Source organism: Mya arenaria, chromosome 9 (genome assembly GCF_026914265.1).
Source record: "Mya arenaria isolate MELC-2E11 chromosome 9, ASM2691426v1".
In the NCBI taxonomy this organism is placed as follows: domain Eukaryota; kingdom Metazoa; phylum Mollusca; class Bivalvia; order Myida; family Myidae; genus Mya; species Mya arenaria.
Window position 1 is genome coordinate 61,561,959 of NC_069130.1, and position 24,062 is coordinate 61,586,020.

Genomic DNA, 24,062 nt, shown 5'->3' on the forward strand with positions numbered 1-24,062 from the left:
AAAGGGTCTATGTCACATTGGTCATGGTCAGTAGATGACCTCTACATATTATAGGGTCTATGTCACATTGGTCATGGTCAGTAGATGACCTCTTCATATTACAGGGTCTATGTCACATTGGTCATGGTCAGTAGATGGCCTCTACATATTACAGGGTCTATGTCACATTGGTCATGGTCAGTAGATGGCCTCTACATATTATAGGGTCTATGTCACATTGGTCATGGTCAGTAGATGACCTCTACATATTATAGGGTCTATATCACATTGGTCATGGTCAGTAGATGACCTCTACATATTATAGGGTCTATATCACATTGGTCATGGTCAGTAGATGACCTCTACATATTATAGGGTCTATATCACATTGGTCATGGTCAGTAGATGACCTCTACATATTATAGGGTCTATATCACATTGGTCATGGTCAGTAGATGACCTCTACATATTATAGGGTCTATATCACATTGGTCATGGTCAGTAGATGACCTCTACATATTATAGGGTCTATATCACATTGGTCATGGTCAGTAGATGACCTCTTCATATTATAGGGTCTATATCACATTGGTCATGGTCAGTAGATGACCTCTACATATTATAGGGTCTATATCACATTGGTCATGGTCAGTAGATGACCTCTTCATATTATAGGGTCTATATCACATTGGTCATGGTCAGTAGATGACCTCTACATATTATAGGGTCTATATCACATTGGTCATGGTCAGTAGATGACCTCTACATATTATAGGGTCTATATCACATTGGTCATGGTCAGTAGATGACCTCTACATATTATAGGGTCTATATCACATTGGTCATGGTCAGTAGATGACCTCTACATATTATAGGGTCTAAGGGCAAGGTAGTTATGACCTTTATTATAAATTGTACTTGCTGATCTTTTAAGACTTGGAGATTTCAAACTTGGTATGCGCATTGGTCATGATCAGAAGATGACTCCAAATTGACCTAATTGGCACTCCCAACAGGTTTAGTGAGCTCTAGTGATAAATGTTACTCTTACATTGGTCATTAAAAAAAGAGTTGAACACATGTAATGCAAATATATTTTATTACCAAGCATAAACGCAGTTTGTACATATCAATTTTGACTCGAACTATCTTATCACAACATTTCTGATATATTTCAGGGATAATATCCTTTCTTGCCTAGAATACGCAATTTAACAACTGTTTATAGTACATCTTTCGTCATGGATTTCAATGTTCGATATAGTATGGCACAGGTAGCAACATTTGTAAAGGTATGGTCTGTCAGATTGTTGACTGCCTGGTTCCCTGCTCAGGACAAATCACATCAAGATTAATTTTTCCTCTAATGATCCAATGAAAACTGAGTAACTATTCACTTTTTGAGTGCCCAATGAAATTTCTTTGTTTATTAACCTATTTCAAAATCCAATTGACAAATGACAAGTAAAAGAAATATAGAAAAAACAACTCCTTGGTCATCAAGCGTGACAGTCAGTGAATAAAAATAGCAGGACATCCTTACTTCTTGTAACAACATGAGATTTGTCTTTACTGTTTCATTTAACATTTGCAGATCTACATAGCCTGAGATTGCTGTTCTTAGCTTTGGAAACATGCCTATGAAGTTGTATTAAAGGTATCATTATTTTAAATATGTTACAATTTGTTATTTAACTTGTAAAGAATAAAAATCATGTTCACATGCTCACAATCAGCAATCTCACAGATCTTACCTTGACTCACAATCAGCAATCTGACAGATCTAACCTTAAAGACTTCTATCAATGTTCATTAAAACTTCTTCACATTTGGTAAATTTAAAAAACAACAACAACGTATTGGCACCGAGCTATATAATACCTTTATAGTAAGACCAGCTTATTTTATTGCACTAAACGAGAGAAATCTATGAACTTCTTACAATTCAAATATTTGGGTTATGAATGCAGTACAATGCGTTTAAAATGAAACCCCCCATTTATCTCCTCCTAAAAATACAATTTCAGCATAATAAACCATTTTCTTTAACATTTTCAAATACTGTATTATACTGTGTAGTTGGTATTTCTAAACAAGAGATCTCATTTTTAAATTTTTGATTATGAATTTCAATAGTTCCAAGTATTATCACACAAAAAACTGAACATAATGTCTGACCCTATTCCCATGAAATTTAAGAGCCTATTTACACTAAAGAAATTGGGCTTTCTGAACAAATAAATGAAGCTCACCTAATCAAAACTCCTTGAATATATTGCAATCCTAGCTGTGCGTAGGCAAAATTCATATTATAAACATTTTTACATGTACAAATCAAAGGAATTATTAGTGGAGAGCGAGAGAAAGCAATACACGTTCTCAGTGATTCATGAGATTGCTGTTTTCACAAATTATGCAACATTATTACAGGTGTTTGATATACACAACTGTACTTCTAACACTACTCAATGTGGCATTGGTATCAATGTGGACGGATTTTTTTTCAGAATTACCAATTTAAACAATTCTTTTTACTGTAATAATTCCATGTCATCAACACAAAAGAAAAACTACATTTTAGAATATGGTAAAAACATTGACCATTTTAACAAAAGCATTTTCTTTCAATAAAAAACAAAAAACAAATATTAACAAATACCAACAATTCAAAACTAAGAATCACTATGATTTCTTTATAAAACATGTAAGATTGCATGATAAAAAGCATATTTTCTCCGAGCATAAACAGTTTTGATTTTCTAAATATATATCTATAGCAAACAGCAAGAAGGAAGTATACAGGGGCATGTAATATGATCATAAAGCATGAAGAGGCCTTCTAATCAATGAAATAGACAAAATATCCCTAGATCATGGATTCCAGTCCAATGCGAAGGGAGTGTTACAAACAAACTTCAAAGTTTAACTTGTAAAATCAAATAAACATTGCCTTAACCCACCAAGGCTACCGGTATTAGTTTCAAAATAGATATTACAGAAGTGAGACCTTTGTATATTTAAAGCTTCACGCTATCACCTACGTCGTTGTTCTGTCTGAAACACCTAAGTGCTATTATGCATTTATATATCTATAATGTGTGATATACTTATATATATCTATGCATTGTATTTGCTTGCTCATGTATAATGTTTATATATTCTCACAGGTAAAAGTTATTCAAATAAATACCATTTAAACCAAAAAAGATATTCTAAATACTCAAAACATCATTTTAAAAGTTTGTGCGTAACATGGCCCCCTAGACATATTGTTTTATGTAAAGCTAGCTATGTATAAAATACTGGCACATTTTTCATTCTAATTTAAACAGGTTACAAAACATCAGCAACATCAAGTCAATAACAACAAGAGTTCAGAATGACACAGTTATAAAACATTTTTGCAATTTATATCTAGTATCTTCACCACCATTTTGTGTACAAATTTACCTTAAAATTTACACTAATCATGTCATCAGAACATGTATACACATGTGTCACTTGACATAACTTACATAAAACATTTACTAACAGCACAGCATGAGTACACTGAATTTTGTCTGTTTGTATTCGTTGAAGAAGGGACATAAAATAAAAATGTTTTAGCCGAAATCAAGGGCCTTGTGAATATCTTGGAAAATTACTGTCCTGACCATGTGAATAAGTTGATGGTCTCTTATATACGCCTTGTTATATATAATTATTGTCCTGACCATGTGTTGATGGTCTCTTATATACGCCTTGTTATATATAATTATTGTCCTGACCATGTGTTGATGGTCACTTATATACGCCTTGTTATATATAATTATTGTCCTGACCATGTGTTGATGGTCACTTATATACGCCTTGTTATATATATATTTTGATGGTCTCTCATATATGCCCTGTTCTACATATGTCAGTGTTATACAACAACATTTATGTTAAGATAATTATTTTGATGCTTGTCAAATTAAAAATTTCATTGCTCATTACATACAGCCATAAGAGAACACAACAAAATGAATATGAAAATGTAAAAAATGAAAAACAAGCCTCAGAGTGAACCCCGTCCTACACCACCTAGCTAGTCATATGAAATAGCACCAAAAAACATGATTTTATCATCAAACTACTGCGAACCATGATTTTTAAAAAAAAATGATAAAAATGGCTAAATTTAAGACTGTGCAAAAATCCCTTTTTTTACATGTCTTAAACATAGTCCTCACAAAACCAAATACATTAACAGTAACTAAGTGTTAATGTTTAAACATTTGAAAGATACTTTAATCCAAGACTGCACAAACACACAACCTTTTGCAAATATGATAACACTTGATCAATCATCGCAAAAACACAATCACATGGATCTAAGGGTCTACAAACGAGACAAAGATATATCTGGTGCCTGACTTGATTTGCAGACCTTCATGATAGTGGGTCAAGCGTCCAGGGTGCATCGCCATCCAGCCTTTACGTGTCTCAATTATGCTACAGTTGTACCGGATGAACCTACAACCACCTCCCTGGAAGTGTAATTTTTATAGTTTAATGGCATAGCTCCCTGTGGTTGAGTTTCTTCCTATATCTCTAATGGAACAATGTTTACATAGTTTTCACAATATGATGTACAAGTTCCTTGATCATAATAGTGGTACACTGATGAAATCAACTTGTTTGAAAGAAATTGGAAATCAGCTGTATTTATTGATTTATAAAAAGATATCCAGATAAATAAGCAATGAGGGCTTCAAATATTTCAATCAGTATGATGGGTAATATACAGCTAATTCACGAGACTGTCCTCTTTTCTTGTAACAATAGGGTGCTTTGTGTTGAAGCATTGTTTACTGTTTAAAAGCCTGTAATCAACCCGTGGGGTGTCCAGGGCAATGTTGATAATGCAGGTTGAGCAGTCTTCTTTAGCTATTGAGGGGGCATTAGGCAGACATGCGGATACTAGGACATGAATATAATATAAAAAAAAAACTTGTTCTTTATTTTTTTATCTATTCTTTTAGTAAGACATAATATACAATACCTCATAATCTACGTGTGGAGTGTTGAGGGCAATGTTGATGGTGAAGGTTGAGCTGTCATGATGGGGGCGTAACTCTCGCTGACGCTCTGGGTTGTACTTCACTATGAAGTTCAGGATGGCCCTTGGCGGCTGAAATATAAGAACACTTACTGTAATAGATGGCTTTCAATGCACCGGGGTATTTTGGTTGTGGTCAGATTTGTGAGGGTTAAAACACAGCTGTTTATTTAGTCTTTGAAAACCATCCTATTATTAAATATTTCACTAGATTTAAACTTTGATTCATTAAACAAGATCTTTTAAAGCTTTATGTGTTGACACATTGTGCTCAGGTGAGCTTAAAATCGGAAAGATAAAACCTTGTAAAAATTAAAAAAAGATATATAATAATTAATATTAATCAAAGAAACTCATGGAAATTGTAGTTAATAATAATAATTACAATGGTCACTTAAAAATTGAAGGTTATGTTTCAAGTTAACACTTACATAAACAAGAATCCAATATTGTAAAAATTATATTAAAACTAAAAACATTTGATGTTCAATTCAAACGAAATACCTTATAAAATTTATTTCATTTCATGTTTAGTACTTCTGTTTAATCAAGAATGCTGATGGCAAAGTTTTTAATATTAGGCATTTCAATAGAACATGCATTTCAAAAGTGCATTTTTAAACACAGATTGTTCATTAGGAATCACACACACTCATAGACAATATCATGCTGTCTTTATTTTCTTTTGGCTAGCTTGAGATCATAAGATGATTATAGAATCATGCAGTCAATTTCCTTTCTTAAAAACCAGTACTTATGTCTGCTTTGAGGACCATGAGGAAGTGCCTCAGGCAGGGTTTGAACCAACAACCTCCACCACTAGGCAGACCACTGTCACACTCTACCTTTATACCAGGAATCTGATCCATAAAAAGAGCTAGCTCTTACATAGATCCATAAATGTTAATTTCATTGATGAATTAAGTTTGGTATCATTGAAAGGTATTGAATGACTGATCAGTAATAGGTAAAATAAATCCCTAAAATGACATGATGCATATAGTTATTAAAAATATTCATATTTTCTCTTTAATTTAAGTGAAATCCTTCGTACACCTTTTTTGCAATCTTGAAGGCCAATAAATTGTTTTATCTATCTCTGATGTTTCTTAACATTTTCTTTTTTGCACTCAAAGCCCTTTCAAACAGCACCAAAAAAATTATATCTTATAACATTAACCTATCTGTGTACGAGATAATTTTAAGTTTTCAAAGACTTAATGCATTCAATACATTAAATGCTTCAACCTACATCATGGTCATAACCTGGGTACACCTTCTGCTGTAGAGGTGACACATATTTTTGTAAAAATTCTAGCCAATCTTCCTGAAGATCCACCTGTGTCATGTGTATATCGTCTGTTGGAACGTTCTCGTACCCTGTGGCCAGTCGATCATCCTGCATGCCATGTAAGAGAGATAAAGAATAAACCATGCTGTTAGTTTTATAGGAGTTTAGTGACAGCCATAATAATCATGGACAGAGTGCTATGTACAATGCACATCATGCTGTTATATACTGTAACACACATGTCAGTTGCCATTCTGCAGTTCTGCAGTGAAAATATCTCATCTTGGTGATACATGTATGCGCACAACAGTTCCTAAAGCCATGCAAACTGCAGGGGTCAAACCCCCATGGTGTGTCAGTTTATCTAACTAGACATCTTTGTATCTGATCAGCTGTGTTGGGATTATTTACATCAACAGATTATGTATGCATGTTAATGACATCTAAGCAGATCTGGGGCCGTATTCAATAAACATCTTAGTAATAATTTTCAACTAAGTGAAAAATTGCCATTTTTCTAATTTGAATTTTAAGAAAATGACCAATGTTTGTACACCAAGAATATGAAAATAAGCAAGAAAATGGTCTGAACAATATATGCATATGAATAGGTCTGATAAAAAGTAGCGGGTATCTAAAATAATCGTTGTCAAAAATTACGAAATTCTCACTAAGTTGAAAATATTTACTAAGATGCTTATTGAATACGGCCCCTGTACTTTTATATATTCAAATATTTGTCTTAAGTTTATGCAAATGAGATTCAAGTTTGCAACCCACTTTTTTTTCAAATAAGATTACTGCTGCAATCATGAGTGAACTGTTAAATGGCAAAGACATTATTAATGTAAAGCTTCTCAAGCCAATTATAATATCTTTTTAATTGACAGTTGCTAAAACATTTAGCAAACTTGAATATAAATTTCTCAATGAATGAATTCCTGTAAGGTTTGGTTATTCTGAAGCATTGTCCCTGCTCTTAAACCTTTTTCAGTGTGTGTTTACCACATGATAAATTAGGCCATAAATGCTACATCCGAAGGCAACATTTTGCTTCGAATGATGACTTAAAACAAAGATAACTTTTCCTTTTCTTCACCATTTTAAATGAATCAAAGGGCAGTCTATGCAACTTAAACAGCCTGGCCTTCGCTATATTCATGCCGTTTGACACACACTGTTTTTTTATATGCTCAAAATTAAAAAAACAACATTAACCATGCATAACTTAAAAACTTAAAGGAAGGTCTCTGTAACAAAATGAGAACATCATGCTATTAGCTCAAGTCACATTCAAAACTCTACATCCAATGCACAAGATTTCATGGCTCTTCATACATTGCTATGGTAACCAGGGAACACCCTGGTTGCCAGGTTCGCTACGTAGAGACGCAGAAACTCGAGCCAATCATCTTGCAGGTTAACTTGTGTCATGTGGATGTCGTCTGTTGGCACATTCTCATAGCCTCCAGCTAGCCTAGGATCCTGACAAGAAGTTATCAATTTTATACATCATGGCACCATTTCAACAATTTGTTCACACAAACAATTCAGAGATTATCATTAGACCATATTCCAATCCTGAAATCCTAAAACTGTAGTCAGCATATGATGTTTTGAGACTCAAAGCAAGTAAAGGGGCTTTAAACCCTCTTGGAAAACAATTTTTCAAAGCCAATTATATAGATGTACTTCAGACTTTTTTATGCATATACCTAGCATACAGGAGTCTAAACTTGAACGTTTAAGGATAAATGCTGAATTATTCAAGTTATAAATACCGGTATGTACACTTTTTTCAGGTGATTATTCCTTAGGATTTTTATAAATACCTTCATTTGTGAAAAAACAATAGAATAAAGTTATATAATGTATATCTTATACATGGTCTCTCAACAGCCATGATCAATAAATTTATTAGCATGCAATCTTCGATGCGGGTTACCTAGAAAAAACACCTAACCTTAAAACTAAATCCACAATAAGTGAGCACAGACACTCGTTGGTTTTAATCCACTTGGTGAAGGGGAATAACACAGCCATTGTGTAGCCACCGTTCCGGTATCATTAACAACACTATGACAATACTTCAACTTTTACATCATAAACAGACGAGATAAAAGAACACAATGGGAATAGCTATTGTCCAGCTTACAATAATGGCAATTTCATTTCTGTTATCAAAATAATACATTCAAAATGGAGTGGAGAATTAACTTTTCTTAGTGACACTAAATAAAGAAGTTTCGGTTATTCTTGCAGTCACTCCCCAGGTTTTACATACATTGTTTTTGCCGCCAGACCAGCCACCGTAGTACTCCATCTCTTCAACTATTTCATCACAGAACATCTCGGTCATAATTGGGAAGTAAAACACGTCTGGACATGGCTGTAACAACACAACAATTATATGTACCTATGTCATTGTAATTGTTTCAAACTATAACAATGTATAACTATAAATGTATTATGCATTCCACAACTTGAAATAAAGAAATCCTACAATCTTTTTAGAAAGCTCTTCTCATTTTTTAAAAAAACCCTTTAAAAATACAAAGATTACCTCCCTTATACAACTACAAAGATTCTTCTATTTCCAATCTAACCAGTATAATTCAATTTGGTGCCAAAAAGCAGTTATCTCAGTTATACAACTGGCCATGTATTCTAAAACAAAATCTTCAAATCAGATATCAGCCTATTTAATTTTGTGGAAATAAGTCCTTTTGATAAATTCATTTGAAAGTTGTTTTGCTAAGGGAAATACATTTCCCAGATTGCCCGAAACAGGCTGTTTTAGCAATCTTTTACTGAGTATCATGTTACAAAATTGAAAAAAGTAGTTTCATTTTTTTCCATGACACACACGTGTATTGTCATTAAGAATATGTGTACTAATTTTGCCATAAATATATGTTTTATTGTTAATACGCTTCTGCCATACCACACAGACATTGACAAGAACTTTAACTTTTTTCTTTAAAAGATATGCATGATAAAAAACATTCTGTATAACCTGCTCAATAACAGAGTCCGGTGCTAGACTCTGTGAATAGTTTTCGTGTATATATCTCCTCTCCCAGTCCAAGGGGTTGTTAAATATTTGGTAGAGCTCGGGGTGTTTACGCTTGATGTCCACATCGTCAGTGTTGATGAGATGGCCGTACCAGTCCCGATTTGTCACAAACATGAACACACCCTGGCAATGTAAAATATTATTATTTTGTATATTGTTTTATAAAATACACAAAACTACAAGGACAAGCCCAGCATCCATAAATATACTGTGCTTCTGTTTCTGATTCAGGTACAAGAATCAGAGCCTTACAGATTGTCAATGTGAGATGTACAAGAAAACATACATACATACATACATACATACATACATACATACATACATACATACATACCAACACACGCACGCACGCACACACGCACGCACGCACGCACACACACACACACACATACATACATACATGTAGCTCTATTTATTTCTACTTTTTTTTCGAAAGCCTTATCTTTGGAGATTTTCTTTCTTTGAACATTAAAAATTGATGCTTTTTCATTGTTTTGGCCTGAAATAAGTAGGCTTCCTCTCATTCTAATATCAGCAAATACATTCCACCATGAACCACCAATAAAATATCTTGAGGCAATATTGTGTATTAAATATGCCTGTTAGTTATGAAATGAAATCTCTGACATGTTTTAATGTTTTGATATCATTTGTTATGCAATCTGACAAATGCTGTGCCCACCTTGTCCCTGAGGGTAGCACACAGCGCCATATCAGCATCAAAGCCCTCACTAGAGGCAAATCCCCCTTGGATGCTGGGTAGAACATGGGCTTGGATCAGGTACATGCCACCCATGTAGGGCACATTCCACAGGCCACTGTAAATAGAAAATCACTGTTAGTATAATGCTTGCAGTATCAGCATCATAGGCTAGCTATCACTGGAGTTACATGTATATCATGTTACATGTATAACATGGGGCTTAAAATCCTTGGGTTATGTACATGTACATAGAAATCATGTTGAGGTTTGTTTTTCCTGTTTTACAGAATACCTTTGAATGATCGATAATGGCCCATGGTTTAACCATTCTCTTTTGCAAATATTCCAAATCAACTGGTACATCAAATATTTCAATCATATTAAAGATACTGTATACAGTATGTTTTTGCACATGAATTCCCATCCAAAGACATGAAAACTTAAGAAATGAGTAAATTAATTCAAACACTTACACCCTATCTCTGTTAACTATGTCCATGTAGTCCTCAGATCTGGCATAGAAGCCTGTAGAACTGAGACCTCCCCAGAAGTTGGACCACGCCTTTCCATGCCGAGAAATCATGGGGGCTATAACTGACCTGAAAAAAAGATACGGCTGAAAACCATTTTCCTCTCTAAGCATATGTACTAAGAACCTTGCTTGTGGTACATACACAACTCAATGAGGCTTTGCATGCCCCAAGCACTGACTCTTTGTCAGAAATCATCCGAACTCATGTTGCATCTCCATGCTTATCAAATCATCCCCAACACAATTACAAACAAGAGCTGTCACAGGAATAAACAAATACCCCCAATGCTGCCTGGACACAGGAGTGGCAACCTATTTCTTTTAAAAGAGGCCATAACTCAGAGGTAATTGTACACTGCATTTCCACTCATCATGCTTGAATAAAGTTGTATAATATAATCAAAATTCTTTTGAGTAATTAAGAAGTTACGCTGCTGACAAGAAAAGTAACAAAGAGCAATAACTCTGTCATAAGCTGAAATAGAGTAATGGTTCTTCTTGTTCAATGGGCTACCTCTCATTGTGCTTTGCCATTTTATTAAGTTTTATTAATTTTCATCCTAATATTTTCAAGTTATGCTCCTGACAAGGAAAAATAGTAAATGGCAATAACTCGGTCATTAGCTGAAATATATTTATGGCTTTTGTATATTGCACTTCCTCTCATAATGCTTTATCACCGTATGAGGTTAAAACAAATTCCATGCAGTTTTTTAGTAATATTGAAACAGACTCAATCATGAGGGTACTAGGTGCAAAAGAAAACGACACTTAGCCAAAACAACCTCTATAATGACAGTTGAGAGATATACTAGTCACATGATAACCATGTACACATATAATATATTGACTGGGATCCAAAGTATTCTTTTGTTAAGTATTTCATTATGAACGGTGAACGACATCCGCTTTAGGCATGATATCAATTCCAACAATTTCAGTGCTTCATAAGGACATAAGCCGTCCTCCTTTCTCTCACCTATTCTGGCGCATGAGCAATTTGATGGCATTGCTGTTCTCCACGTGGACATCCCCATCAATGTTCAGGAAATACTGGCAGGCCATCTTGATACAATCATCGCTGAAAACACCATATTCATGCTTTGAAAAAATAGAAATGAAATTAAATGGTTCTGTAAAGTATACAACAGCTGCTTTAAGGGATGTTGGTTGAATAATCAATAGTCGCTGATGTTGACCTTTTCAAACAATTTTTAATTAAAATCAATCATTGGAATAACACTAGTATGACAAGTAAAAGGTAATAAATAATGTATATACAGGTACAATTTTTCATTGTTCTTGTCTACAGTGTAGTGTGTAAATGATGATGAAAATTTGAATGCGGTAGTGAAAATGGTAGTAACAGACAAATTAGCCTAAGTTAACCCAAGCTCCCTCATCAGCACATGCTCTAAACACCAAGCCAATTTATACTAGAGACATCTTAAAATATTTCCAAAAATAAAGTTTCTAGATTATCCTAATTTCATAACAAAAAAACCCCCATAAGATCTGAGATCCCAACCACATAACTTGTACAATATACATGTAATTCAGGGGTGACAATGGCTGAGGAAAAAATACCTAAATTTTTTGACGAGGTCCAGGGGCCATGACTTTGAATATTCTCAAATCTGAGCTAAGACTAAATTGGCAAAACTGTTAAGTATAAGGGGGGGGGGGGCTGTAATGTGTATAGTGAAATAGCGAAAAAAAAAGGAAATTGTCAAAAACTGACATAAACTTTGTATCAATGGGTACAATGTATTGACTAACTTATATATTTACTAACTGAAGTACCACATAGTTTACAATTAACTTGTTTTCGCAATTTTTCCATTTAAAAAATATTTCTAGGTATGTCTACCTAGTCGAATTCATTCCTTATGGGTGATTGGCTAGTCGATGTTATCATGTGATATTACAAAGTTAGGTATATAGCTTTTAGGGTATGCCTTCGTAGCACATTGGATACAACACTGGAATGAAATCTTGGTGACACCAGTTCCAACCCGGTCTCGGACTGGATTTTTTTTACATTTTGGTATTTTTTTACAGTTATGTTTTCAAAGAGTAAAACATTTTATTAAATAATTGTCCTGAGATTTGTTGCAGAAAACCAATCTGGTGTATATTCCCTTTAATGATGAACCGTATAACCATTTTAAACTGCTCAATTACTTACCTTAATTTTTTGTACAATGAATGAAAAAGAGGATTTTTTTAATACCTTTTAAAGTGCACTATCTAGTCTAGACTCAGATAAGAAACTGTTTGTGATCATGGCCTCAGGACACCTCGGTTTAAAGCTTTTATAGAGACAAAACCATTCCCGAAAATCTATGGAAGATTCTCATCCTTAATGTATAAAATAAAACGTATATAAATTTGTGTTACATTGCGGAGTTGCGTGCATCTGCCTCGGTCACTTCATCCATGGGGTTGATAACACGGAGACTTTCATACTCCTGACCAACCTCCAGCAGGAAGGTCTTCAACTCCTGCTGGTGCCGCTCAACCTACAAGTGTTCAGTGAGAAAATCAAACACACATACTCCTGCTGGTGCCACTCAACCTACAAGTGTTCAGTGAGAAAATAAAACACACATACGCTTGCATCATTGTCTTAATATCCTAAAACTTTAAACAAAAAGTTTTATCTTAAACATTTCTTAAAATATAATTAAACTATCTCAAATCCCAACATTAAAGTGCATTTATTATGGTGAAATATTGTGCAAGCTTTGTTAAAACATTTACATTCCATAGTTAAAATGATGTTATACGATTTTCAGTTTTCCTAGTTTGCCATTTAGATAGTTAAACAACTAATGTGTTGCCATAATTAAATATCATTTAAGGCCATCATTACAACAGTCTGTTTGCAGTGGCCGGACATGAGCACATATTCATTAATGTCTTGAGTCTTAGTTTCAAAACAGCTACATAATGCTACAAAGTATCTTTCGTATCGATTTCTTTTTACAATGATTTGAATATCATTGTGAAATATTTTTTATTCAGTAATTTCTGTCACAATTGTCCTTCAAATAGTAAGTAAATAGTGAAATAAAGATATCATGTTTTGAGTCACTAACTCCAACTGAAGATGTTAGCAAATATGAACAACAGTCCTAAAAAGAGAGATGCTTACTACAGGCCTAAATAAGAGCACTACAGGGTGAAAGCCAACAAATCAATTAACTTATGTTTCTGCTGGGGTAAAAAAGTGATCTGGCATTTTTGGTGAATCAGTTTAGCCACAGTAACAAATGAATTATAAAAAGATTCTACAGGTAATTACAGTGTTGTGCATAAAGACGCTGATTTTGGACTTGGGATAGTCCAGGGCAGCCACATGTTTGAAGAGCTCCCTCAGAAACGGTGTTGGACGTTCGACAAAGATGCCCATCATAATGGTTGGATAGTCGTCCTCCTGAAAGCATGATAATAAACATATGCTGAATATGAACATAAGAATGAGTAATGCTGCTCCTTATTTAATCACCATGTGTAAGACTGTCTTATAAATTCAAAGACAATGGAAGTATTCTAGAGTTTCATTGTTTGAATGTCTCTGACTAACAGAACAAGGATTGGAGTATCACTCACCACACAAAGAAGTCAAATGTAAAGGTTAAATGAAAGGTCAAATTGGATCATCATTAAGAATACAGTATTCTCTAAGCTTTCAAGACTGACCAAAGGTTCGTTCCTCACCACAAATGCAAGTCTAGATATGTAAATGTGCACATGGTTCTTAAATTCATCAGTTTTGTTTGTTTAACGTTATTATTTATACAAAGTCAAAGATAGGGTCATCTTATAAAGGTTGAAGTTGAAGATCAAATCTTCCAGACTCTCCTAACTAATGGTTTCTCCTTGCAGAGCAAACTTCATTGAAGATCAGAGAGGTTAAATGCTACTGGTAAGCCCTCAAGTTGTATCAGTCATATACTACATGTGAAAGGTGAAGGTCACATACCAGGAGACCATCCAGACTGATTGTTTCCTCTCCACAGGTCACACAGCCACTGCTAGGCGTCCAGCCATCTGCTAGGTAATTGGCTAATCGGTTAAACTCAGGCTGAAATGCGAAATTGTTTGTAATGACTACATGACTCAGTAGCATTCTGCTGTGTTTTCCCTTGTGAAAAGAATGAATGTTTGTATGATAAAAATTTCACAATGACTTGGCTTTCAAGGGTTAGTTTATTATTTACATGCATCAACTGCATGGAAACACAGTTACTTTTATGACAAAACACTATTAATGTTGATGTCTAATATTGAAGGCTAACCAGCTGACCAATCTGGTGAGATGTCATAGAAATCATCACTTGAAATATTTATAAATGTTTTTTGCCACGCATCGAAAATAGTCAAACCAAAAATCATATTTAAATAATTTTAATTACAAAAACACAAAATATCTTACATTAGTGCAGTCATACTGGAACTGATGTCTTTTGACTTTTACCTAGCACTGTGCAGTTAAATATTGTTTGTGACAGTGTAATTGATCAAAATAAAACGTTAATAAGAGCTGTCACAGTGAGTGATGAATGCCCTGAATGTGCCATCCAGCACAGCTTGGACACAGAAAAAAAGATGGGCAGAATGGTTGGATTTTAATAAATTCAGCTTAGGAGGCATAAAAAATGACACTGTTTCAAAAGGTGAGTTTACCATTTCCTTCAATGCACTTCTGAAAAACATGACAAAGACTTCCAAATGGTTTGTTTTAGTTCAATAATATGGGTAGAATGTCATGTACCTTGATTGGTCCATTTCCATGAATGACTATAGGAACAGTTCCCGTTTTCACGTTGTACAGGAAACTATGGTCCCCCTTGAACTTCAGCATTATGTCACCTGGAATGAAATTTGTCTTAAACATTTTTGTTCTGTTTTTCTTTAGTTTATACATTTGTACCAGTGAGTTTAGCTTGATTGAGCAGACAGCTATCAGCTGATATAGATAACACTCAAGTATGTTTCCTGGGTGCAATACATAACTGGTGTGTGTTTTTGTGAAGCCTTGGTAGGGTTACCATGTTTGCCTCTTGGCAAGTTGGACAAGAGGCATATTCTCTAAAACTCTAGTTTACACAGAACGTTGTATATATGGAGGTGGAAGCAAATCCTCAAAAAATTATATATACATAACAATATGAGATGATCGAGTTTGAAATAAGGATTGATAAATAGGTGTGAAATACCACATCAGGACCGTTATTTTTTCTTCGAAATAGTGATTTTTCGGAATAGCGATTTCGGAATACAGATTAAAAATTTGGTTAAATAAAATTAAAGAAATAATAAAATTGGGACCGAAAAATAATTTTGAAATAGCGAAAATTTCGGATTTAATGAGTGTTCGGAATAGCGGTGTTCAACTGTATGGTAATAGCTAAAAAAATAAATATTTAAAGCCGATTTCACGAAATGGAATTCAGTTGGTTACAATCATTTTGGGATAATTTTCCATAAACAGTGTGGACAAATTTTTAAAGGAGAATATTTTAGGAGTAAAAGTCAAAACACCAATTTCCCACTAAAACAGGCTTAAGTAAGATTGTTTGAGAAATCAGCCCCCAGAAGGTATTTAGTATTGTTTAGCTGTAAAATGTTAAACACTTAAATGCTCTTCACAACTTCATTTACCCAATGCTCCATGCAGATTTATGAAAAGTTCCGACTTCTTGTCAAGCTTTATGCTCCATTTTTCCTGAAAAATAAAAGAAAATAAGATGCATATAACAATATTCTCTTTAGCTGTTCCAGTTTGAAATACACCCAACCCCTGGACGCATACCCATCAATTCCTTAAGACTCAGTTCATTTAAAGGAATGCTTATATATTATATTTACAGTGGATAACATATTCAACATAATTATATAACTATAGAAAACTATGATTATGGTCCAAAAACACCTGGTAACTTTTGTTAGGTAATAAGTACCCTGTGCCAATGTACATGTGAACATTTCATAATGACTGTAATTATTCATTATATGATAGCATTGTACAATAATTAAATGTCATGATTGATCCTGTATTAGCATAACATGATTGTACAGGCTGTTGCAAAGGCGTTCACTGTTTTTAATGAGAATTGATTATTGATGAACACATTTCGAACAACGAGAGAGCTTTCTGAAATGGAATACCAGTATGATCATTTTCTAATTTTTAATGATATTGTTATTCCTTCCTTTGTTTTAAAACATTTTTGAACAAGAGATGTTTGTCAAATATTAAGCGCCATGTTGTCAAAAATATTTGGACAATTGAAGGAAATATGCATGGATATTTTTATGCATACGCCATGAGTACAGGCATTGTTGAGTTATCACTCGGACAGCCTTTAAGCATCCAAGGTCACTGTGACCTTGACCTTTAACCCAATGACCCCTTAAATCAATAGGGGACATTTACTGGTCAGGTCCAACCTTCATGTCAAGTTTGCTGACAATAGGTCCAGGAATTGTTGAAGTGTCACTTGGACTTGGTCTACCGACGGACAGACAGATCTACCGACCGACGTACCGACAAGTGCAAAGCAATAAAAATTTAATATACTACAAATCCATACATGAAGTAAATCACTACCAGCAGCAAATCTGGCTCTATTCCCGTTGTCAAACATTCCCTTATATGTACACTGGCCTCAGTGATTCTCTTACAATTGAAATCATAGTATACCAGTACAATGATAGCTCTTAGATTTCACTTAGACTCCCTTTTTTCAATGATTCTAACACGTTTATTATGTATGGACCCTTACTCTGAGGGTTTTATCCAGGAAGATGTTGGTGTAGTACAGTTGATCATCGTCGGTGTTGTCAACAGCAGTGTGGGATATTATACTATATATTTCCGGGGCATAGCCAATGAAACCTGCAAACCAAATATGGAATATTAACAATACTAAAATTATTTTGCTAAGGCATGATTTTTTTTAAGTATATAACAGGTCTGCACATGCTTATTGCCAATGTTATGAAAAGAAATTGTATGTACCTCATCTAAAAAAAAAAACACCCCAAAAAACCCATTTGCAACCCCTTTTTTTAAAACCCAAGTTTAAAATTCTATTTTTTCTATTCCTCTGTCCTCATATATTAAACCGTACCTCCTGAACACAGGAATCTCTTCTCATTTATCTTGACCTCTGGGTACTGGTCCTGTAATATAACAGTGAGAGATCAGTGTCATTGTGTGTGCATTCTTGGTATACAGTGTCAGCATTCATGAATCATTGAACGCGATATTTTAAATGTCACAGGCCCGGAAATTGAACGATGTGGGTCTGTTTTACAAAAGAATCTGAAGATTTTTTTTAACATATTTTTACTCAAGTGTTAAATTTAGAATTGTTTATATATCTTCAAATACTAATTCTTTAAAGTGGAGTTTTCATTTTTTACATTAAAGTGTCCATATTTAAATGGCAGAATATACACTAAGCATATAACATTTTTACCTGTGAAATAAAACAGTTAAGATATTTTTTGAATTTAAGGAACAATACAATTTGAATTCAATATGCTTCAATATTGTGGGCCCTGAACCTATAATCACAAATCATTTTCCTTGCATTAAAAGACTATTCAGTCTCAGGCTTGTGGTTAATATGTTATTTTCATTTTTTGACCAATGTGATGGCTTCTTTAGAATTATATCTAGCTATTTAATGACTGTACAATCATCCTTGACAAAACATTTGAACAATTGTTTAAGCTTATAAAACCAAATGCACAGTATTTCTAATGAACTAAAAACAATGAACATTGAATGCCCATTTACAAAGTCTTTACTGTGTCCACAACTTCATACTGAGTGAAACATTACTTAAGCCTGATTTCATGTGGTGCACACATGTTTTGCATTCCATAGACATTTCCTGTAGGGATTAGTACCCATGTAGGCAGATGAAGTATGAGGATTAAGGATCAGTTAAGAGCACTTAAGTGGCTATCTATATACAGTCATCATGTGAATATGCCCTCTATCAGTACTATGTGTCAAGTATTTGAGCAATTGTCAATTGATGCAATTAGGACACATTTTATATACACAGTAATAACCTATTCATGTTGCTAAATAATAATTCATCACAATATAAGAGTTCATTAACCAAAAACACGATCCTGGCATAAAACATAATATTAAAAAAATTCAAATGTTATGATTTGAATGTGAAAAGATGACAATCATTACAATGGGAAATCAGCAACTGAAATTAAAACAATACACTATTGTCCATACATACTTGAGAACAAAAGTTGATAAAATTACACTTTTTTTTGCGGACTGAACTATGCAAACATTGTCGTTAAATGGTGTTGGGCTGGAATTTACACACAAAATGGCCCTGCCACATTCTAATATGATTTATTGCCATTTCCTGTTTATTCAAACAAATGAACACTGGGGAGCATAAGCCTGTTGAGGTTTTTTGCAGTTACACAAGGGACATAACTCATCAAATGCTAAATTCAGAGTTATGGGCCACATGCTTCAGCTTATGATAATTGTATCATTCTTACTCTCAGAACAATTGTAATATTCAAACTTGCATCATACCCATGGTAACTTTTCAACTTACATAGAGTGACTTATCTGGCCAGCAGAATCCCTCGGCCGAGAAGACAACCCGGGCATCAAACTTACGGAACTTCTCAATAATCTCATCTTTTCCAGCTGTCAACACTACATCGTAGCTGTAAAATAAACAGGCTTATACATCCATTTCATTTAAGATCATAGTTGTATGCTTACATTTATTCAGGGAGGGAAATACAAATACCTGTATTAAACCCCTTTGCCTTTGGACTCATAGATTTTTACAAAGAAGGCCAGATTCCTTTAAGAAGCCGCCTATCTCCATTAATAATTTACTGCTTTGGCATGTTTACTTATATTACTCCACAATCAACTGTCAAACATAAACTAAAATAGATATACTTTACTTAATATATTAGGCATATACCGTTAATTTTACTAGCATAAATAATTTAATATTTGATGGTAAATTTTGGCCCTACAGGCTTTTATGAAGAGGGACAGAAAAAAAACATGTAATTCAGATAAATATCCTTAAGTTTAATCAGGATATTACCATACTATATTTAGTTAAATACATACATGGATATCGACAGTTTAAATTAGATAGAGGAATTTTCAATAACACAACATTTAAATCAACGTTCTGAGGGGCCAGGATTGACTAACCTACATCATCCTTGCACAAGTTTACAACATTACAGAGAACACCCTTGCACTTACCTGTCAGTGAACATGATAATCAAGTCCTCCTGGTCTTTATACTTTTCCAACTCTTTCTTCAGAATGTTGATTTTATGGCCCCCTCCTTGGCCTGTCATGTCCCCACCTTGCCACTTCTCGCCCAAACCAAACACCTGTTGGAGAAAAAAGTTCACTTATTTAGTCTATAGATGTTGTTTTTTTTGCTAGTGTATGTAAATAGTGATCAAATATGATACATTTAAATAGTCATTGTTTATTTATGGACTTCATGATACCGGATGGCGGTATAAATGACCGGTTAAAGCGTTATACATCATTTTCTATTGCTTGTTTCTGATTACAAGGCCCCAAAAACAGGGTAATTTAATTTAGGTCAGAGTTTTATTTTTTTAAAGGTCAGGTAGTTTTGGAACATTGTCATACTTCAAAACAGGGCCATTTGGGGATGGTTTTAAACTTAAATAAAAGCGCTCTATAAAACAATACATGTAGGTGTCTTTTCAAAGAAAGAAACTACTGAAAAGATTAATTTGAAAGGAGAAGAAAGTAATGGGGATTTTTTTTAGTAAAAATGGAATGAAAAAACAGGACAGCATGAAAAATAAATTGTTACGCCTGACTTATGCCACTAAAAATGGTCATACTCATGGAATGTTTCACCTTAATCTGGGAAGTTGATCTTTTGGTAACAAGTTGAAAATAAAATAATATGTAAACATAAAAAAATAAGTTGATCAGCCCTTTTCTAGGATGCTGAAAATAGGGTCCACACCATCACAGTCAAATAATGGCTTAACAATCTTCAGATTATTGATCTTCAGCAAATATCATGTCTCATGAAATAATTATTATTGATCTCATGATTTGACATTTAAACACATGTGCTAAGATATATGAATATTAGATTATATTATTTAAAAGGACAGCTTATACATTAACAGATGTGCTGAATGACGTGCCAGAAATTCTTCCCACTTACAATTTCCACAATGATTTTATACCACGTTATACAATTAACTCCATAAACGCATTACATTATAAGTGAATAGTCGACATCATTCAGTCAGTATCACTGCATTTTAAATGCGAAAGTACTTTAAGATATTTGAGTAGTCAAAAAACATTGATTAGGTATGGATCTGTATAAAATGATGATCATTACAATGGGACACTAGGAGTATAAAAGAAACAAATAAGATTATGATTATTAACCAAAATGTAGTATAAAGGTTGATGGGGGAAAAAAGGCACATACATGACACCAAGCCAACAAGTACATTTTCAAAACCATAAAACCAAAGAAATTATAATTATATATACATGTAATAAGTGCTGTACATACCAACACACATGGACAATGAAATAATATAGAAATTGTCAGTTTGTTAAAGGGCAACCAAAATCCAATCGGTGTGACATGTTACTTTAAAATTATACTAATTTGTTTTTGTTGATTTATAAATGCTTTAAATTTTGATATAAAAAGAACCTTTACTACCTGCACGTTTAGGTCGTTTATTCTTGCACTTCTCAGATATCGCCGTAGGCCATCGTTGTGATCTGTTGCCACGGTCACCAGCAGTAAATCTGTAACAATTATTACAGGTAATTATCAATATTTTTAAAGACCTACAAATTACACTGCTGCAAGATTGATTTGAGTTCTATAAATTGATAAAAATAATTGGTGATCATATAAATAATAATAAATGATATTGAAAAAAATGTGTTTCTTTTTATCTGACAAACAACATTCCCATGGCAAAATTAAAACTTAGTTTTAATTATAATACACATTCAGCCTTAGGAGAGGGATTTTGGCCCAACTGAAAATGCCAAGACATTTTCTTTTTTCCCCATCATTGTTAAAAGAAAATACCACTTTGAGTTTTGTTTTAAGGAAAAAAGCCAGTTAAAAAAACATACAAAAATTAAATTGTTATAATATTTTTGGATGGAAGAACTTATGACACAAGGAATCCGAATGGTGAGTTCATAAACCCAATAATGGCAATATAGTTGAGATATTGTGTTAACACCATGTATCACCGTACATGTAAAAACAATATTATATGGAAATGCCCTCTATGTTAAACATATTTTGAACAAAATGCTACAGTAGTTTAGTGTATACAATTTTTTTTAGATCCATCTAGATTTTGAAGACAGCTGTATGATCATATGAATTACTCTGTGGTCATAATATCAAACATTCACAAGTTCAGACTCAAGTCAGGCAAAATTGCAGATCTACATAACATTGTGACTTACTAGGTACCTTGTAGTTGAGTGTTGAAGATGGAATTTGCTAAATTACATTACTTTTTAAAACCTAGATTAATTTTAGTAAAACAAATGGAATGAATGTGATTATTTGTAATTTAATAAAAATGCTTATCTGAGTCTCGTCTCAGACCTGAGACTCTTCCTATTCATGGGACCAGGGGTCATAATTTCAAACAGTCTTAAGTCTTGGTTCGGACAGAATGGACAAAACTGCAAATTTTCATTTCATTACAGTAACTTTCATTCCAGTTGCATATTGATGTTGAAATCTGCTGATGTTTATTACTATTTGAAATTGTACAAATATTTACTATTATAATTGTTAAATGTAAGGAATAGGGAAGCTTATTTTGTAACCTAATAAAAGTGCTTTTCTGAGTCTGAGTTTAGTCCTTATTTAAGAAGACAACAGAACATGCTTCTTGTATCTGGGCTCTGATCCACAACCTCCTGATTACATATCAATTTGTGCAGTTACACTTACATTATGAGATTGACCACAAGTATTATGGCATGATACTGTTTATTGATTATTCAATAGATCATACATGCTAAAATTCATGCTGGAGGTCACGTAAGCCAGATGCTTATCAGACAAAGAGCACAGCTGATGACTGGCATTGATAAGGGAAATACCACTTTTGTAATATAACCATTTTAACTGAATTATAACAAAATGTTTTACAAGTCCATTTCTGCACATGCAATAGTATAGCTATGATAATAGTACAAAATAATATTACTTAATTGAACATTATAAAGATAAGATTTATTAACAAACAATTTAGAAGGCATGTAACAAAGCATTTTATTGCTAGTAAAACCGATCATAATCTTTTTACATTTTAAATGCACTTAATTAACCTGTTTTTTTTTTTTCGCCATGAATTGGTGTTTCTTTGATTTTTACTTATAATGACTAATTTACTAATAAAAAGTAACATAAAATACCATTTGCTGCAGCAATTCCCAACGACAGCAAAGCAAAAGACAAGAAAACGCACAATTTTATATCCATAGTTTGTGCAATGTTTTCTCCTCTGTGAAAAGTTTTAAAATGGTTCCTCTGTGGCAAAAATGTTCTTCGATATATGTCTTCTTCACAGTCAAAATTCAGCCTGCCACATCACTATATCTGTTTTCTGCCTGGCAGTAGAAGAAATCTGATAGGTATGACATTTGACCCCAATTTCTGTTTTTTGGGGAGATTATGCCCGGCGTCACAGTACGAACGAATAGTAGCCGCTACATTAAGAAGGGGAACCAGCTGCTGTTCAGTAAAAACGGTATCGGAGCAGACAACAGAATGTTTTCATCCTAATTCCACCCCATTTCGCGGTCAAAAATGAATCATGAAATGATTTCTAAATTCAGGCGACGTACCTGACTATATACATGTTGTTACAGACTTATGGACATTGGAAATTTAATTATACAGGTCAATGGCAAAAACACAGAAAATTGGACGTCTTTCAGGCAATCTGAATGTCGAACATAATCGGCGCCTTTTTTTGCTATTTTACAGAACAAAATCTGCCTAGTAATGGGTAAATTTGTTGATTTATTATCCTAAAATTGTCCATTTTGCAGTACTAAATAAAGCACCCCAGAACGCCCGGAAGTTACCTAATTGCACCATTATTTTCATAAATTTCAGGGGGAGGGGCATGCCCCCAAGCTCCCTAGCACAATTATTAATCCACATGAATAGCTAGCTACGCCCCTGAAGTTTATTAAAATGTTACTATACATATATATTGGCTTTTTATCCAATTGTATTAAATATTTTATCTAAATGACGATTAGTACAAACACGCAACATTTAATGAGGC

General features: G+C 33.7%; 1 protein-coding gene across 2 annotated transcripts; it reads right to left on the bottom strand.

Annotated features, from left to right (window-relative positions):
- Nucleotides 1-1,061: 1,061 nt before the first annotated feature.
- Nucleotides 1,062-23,452, bottom strand: LOC128202660 (multifunctional procollagen lysine hydroxylase and glycosyltransferase LH3-like). Of its 2 annotated transcripts, none has more exons than XM_052903692.1 (19): nucleotides 23,182-23,452; nucleotides 21,443-21,531; nucleotides 19,963-20,096; nucleotides 19,283-19,397; nucleotides 17,807-17,858; nucleotides 17,459-17,571; nucleotides 16,335-16,398; nucleotides 15,445-15,542; nucleotides 14,653-14,754; nucleotides 13,972-14,103; nucleotides 13,065-13,186; nucleotides 11,644-11,745; nucleotides 10,606-10,731; nucleotides 10,112-10,247; nucleotides 9,370-9,552; nucleotides 8,638-8,742; nucleotides 6,315-6,461; nucleotides 5,006-5,134; nucleotides 1,062-4,490 (listed from the first exon to the last, which is right to left on the bottom strand). In XM_052903692.1, the coding sequence occupies exons 1-19, from the start codon at nucleotides 23,246-23,248 to the stop codon at nucleotides 4,335-4,337; spliced, it is 2,172 nt and encodes a 723-aa protein (XP_052759652.1). In that variant the 5' UTR covers nucleotides 23,249-23,452; the 3' UTR covers nucleotides 1,062-4,334. The 2 variants fall into 2 exon arrangements, with proteins under 2 accessions (XP_052759652.1, XP_052759651.1); XM_052903691.1 differs by lacking the exon at nucleotides 6,315-6,461 and adding an exon at nucleotides 7,692-7,838.
- Nucleotides 23,453-24,062: the final 610 nt, after the last annotated feature.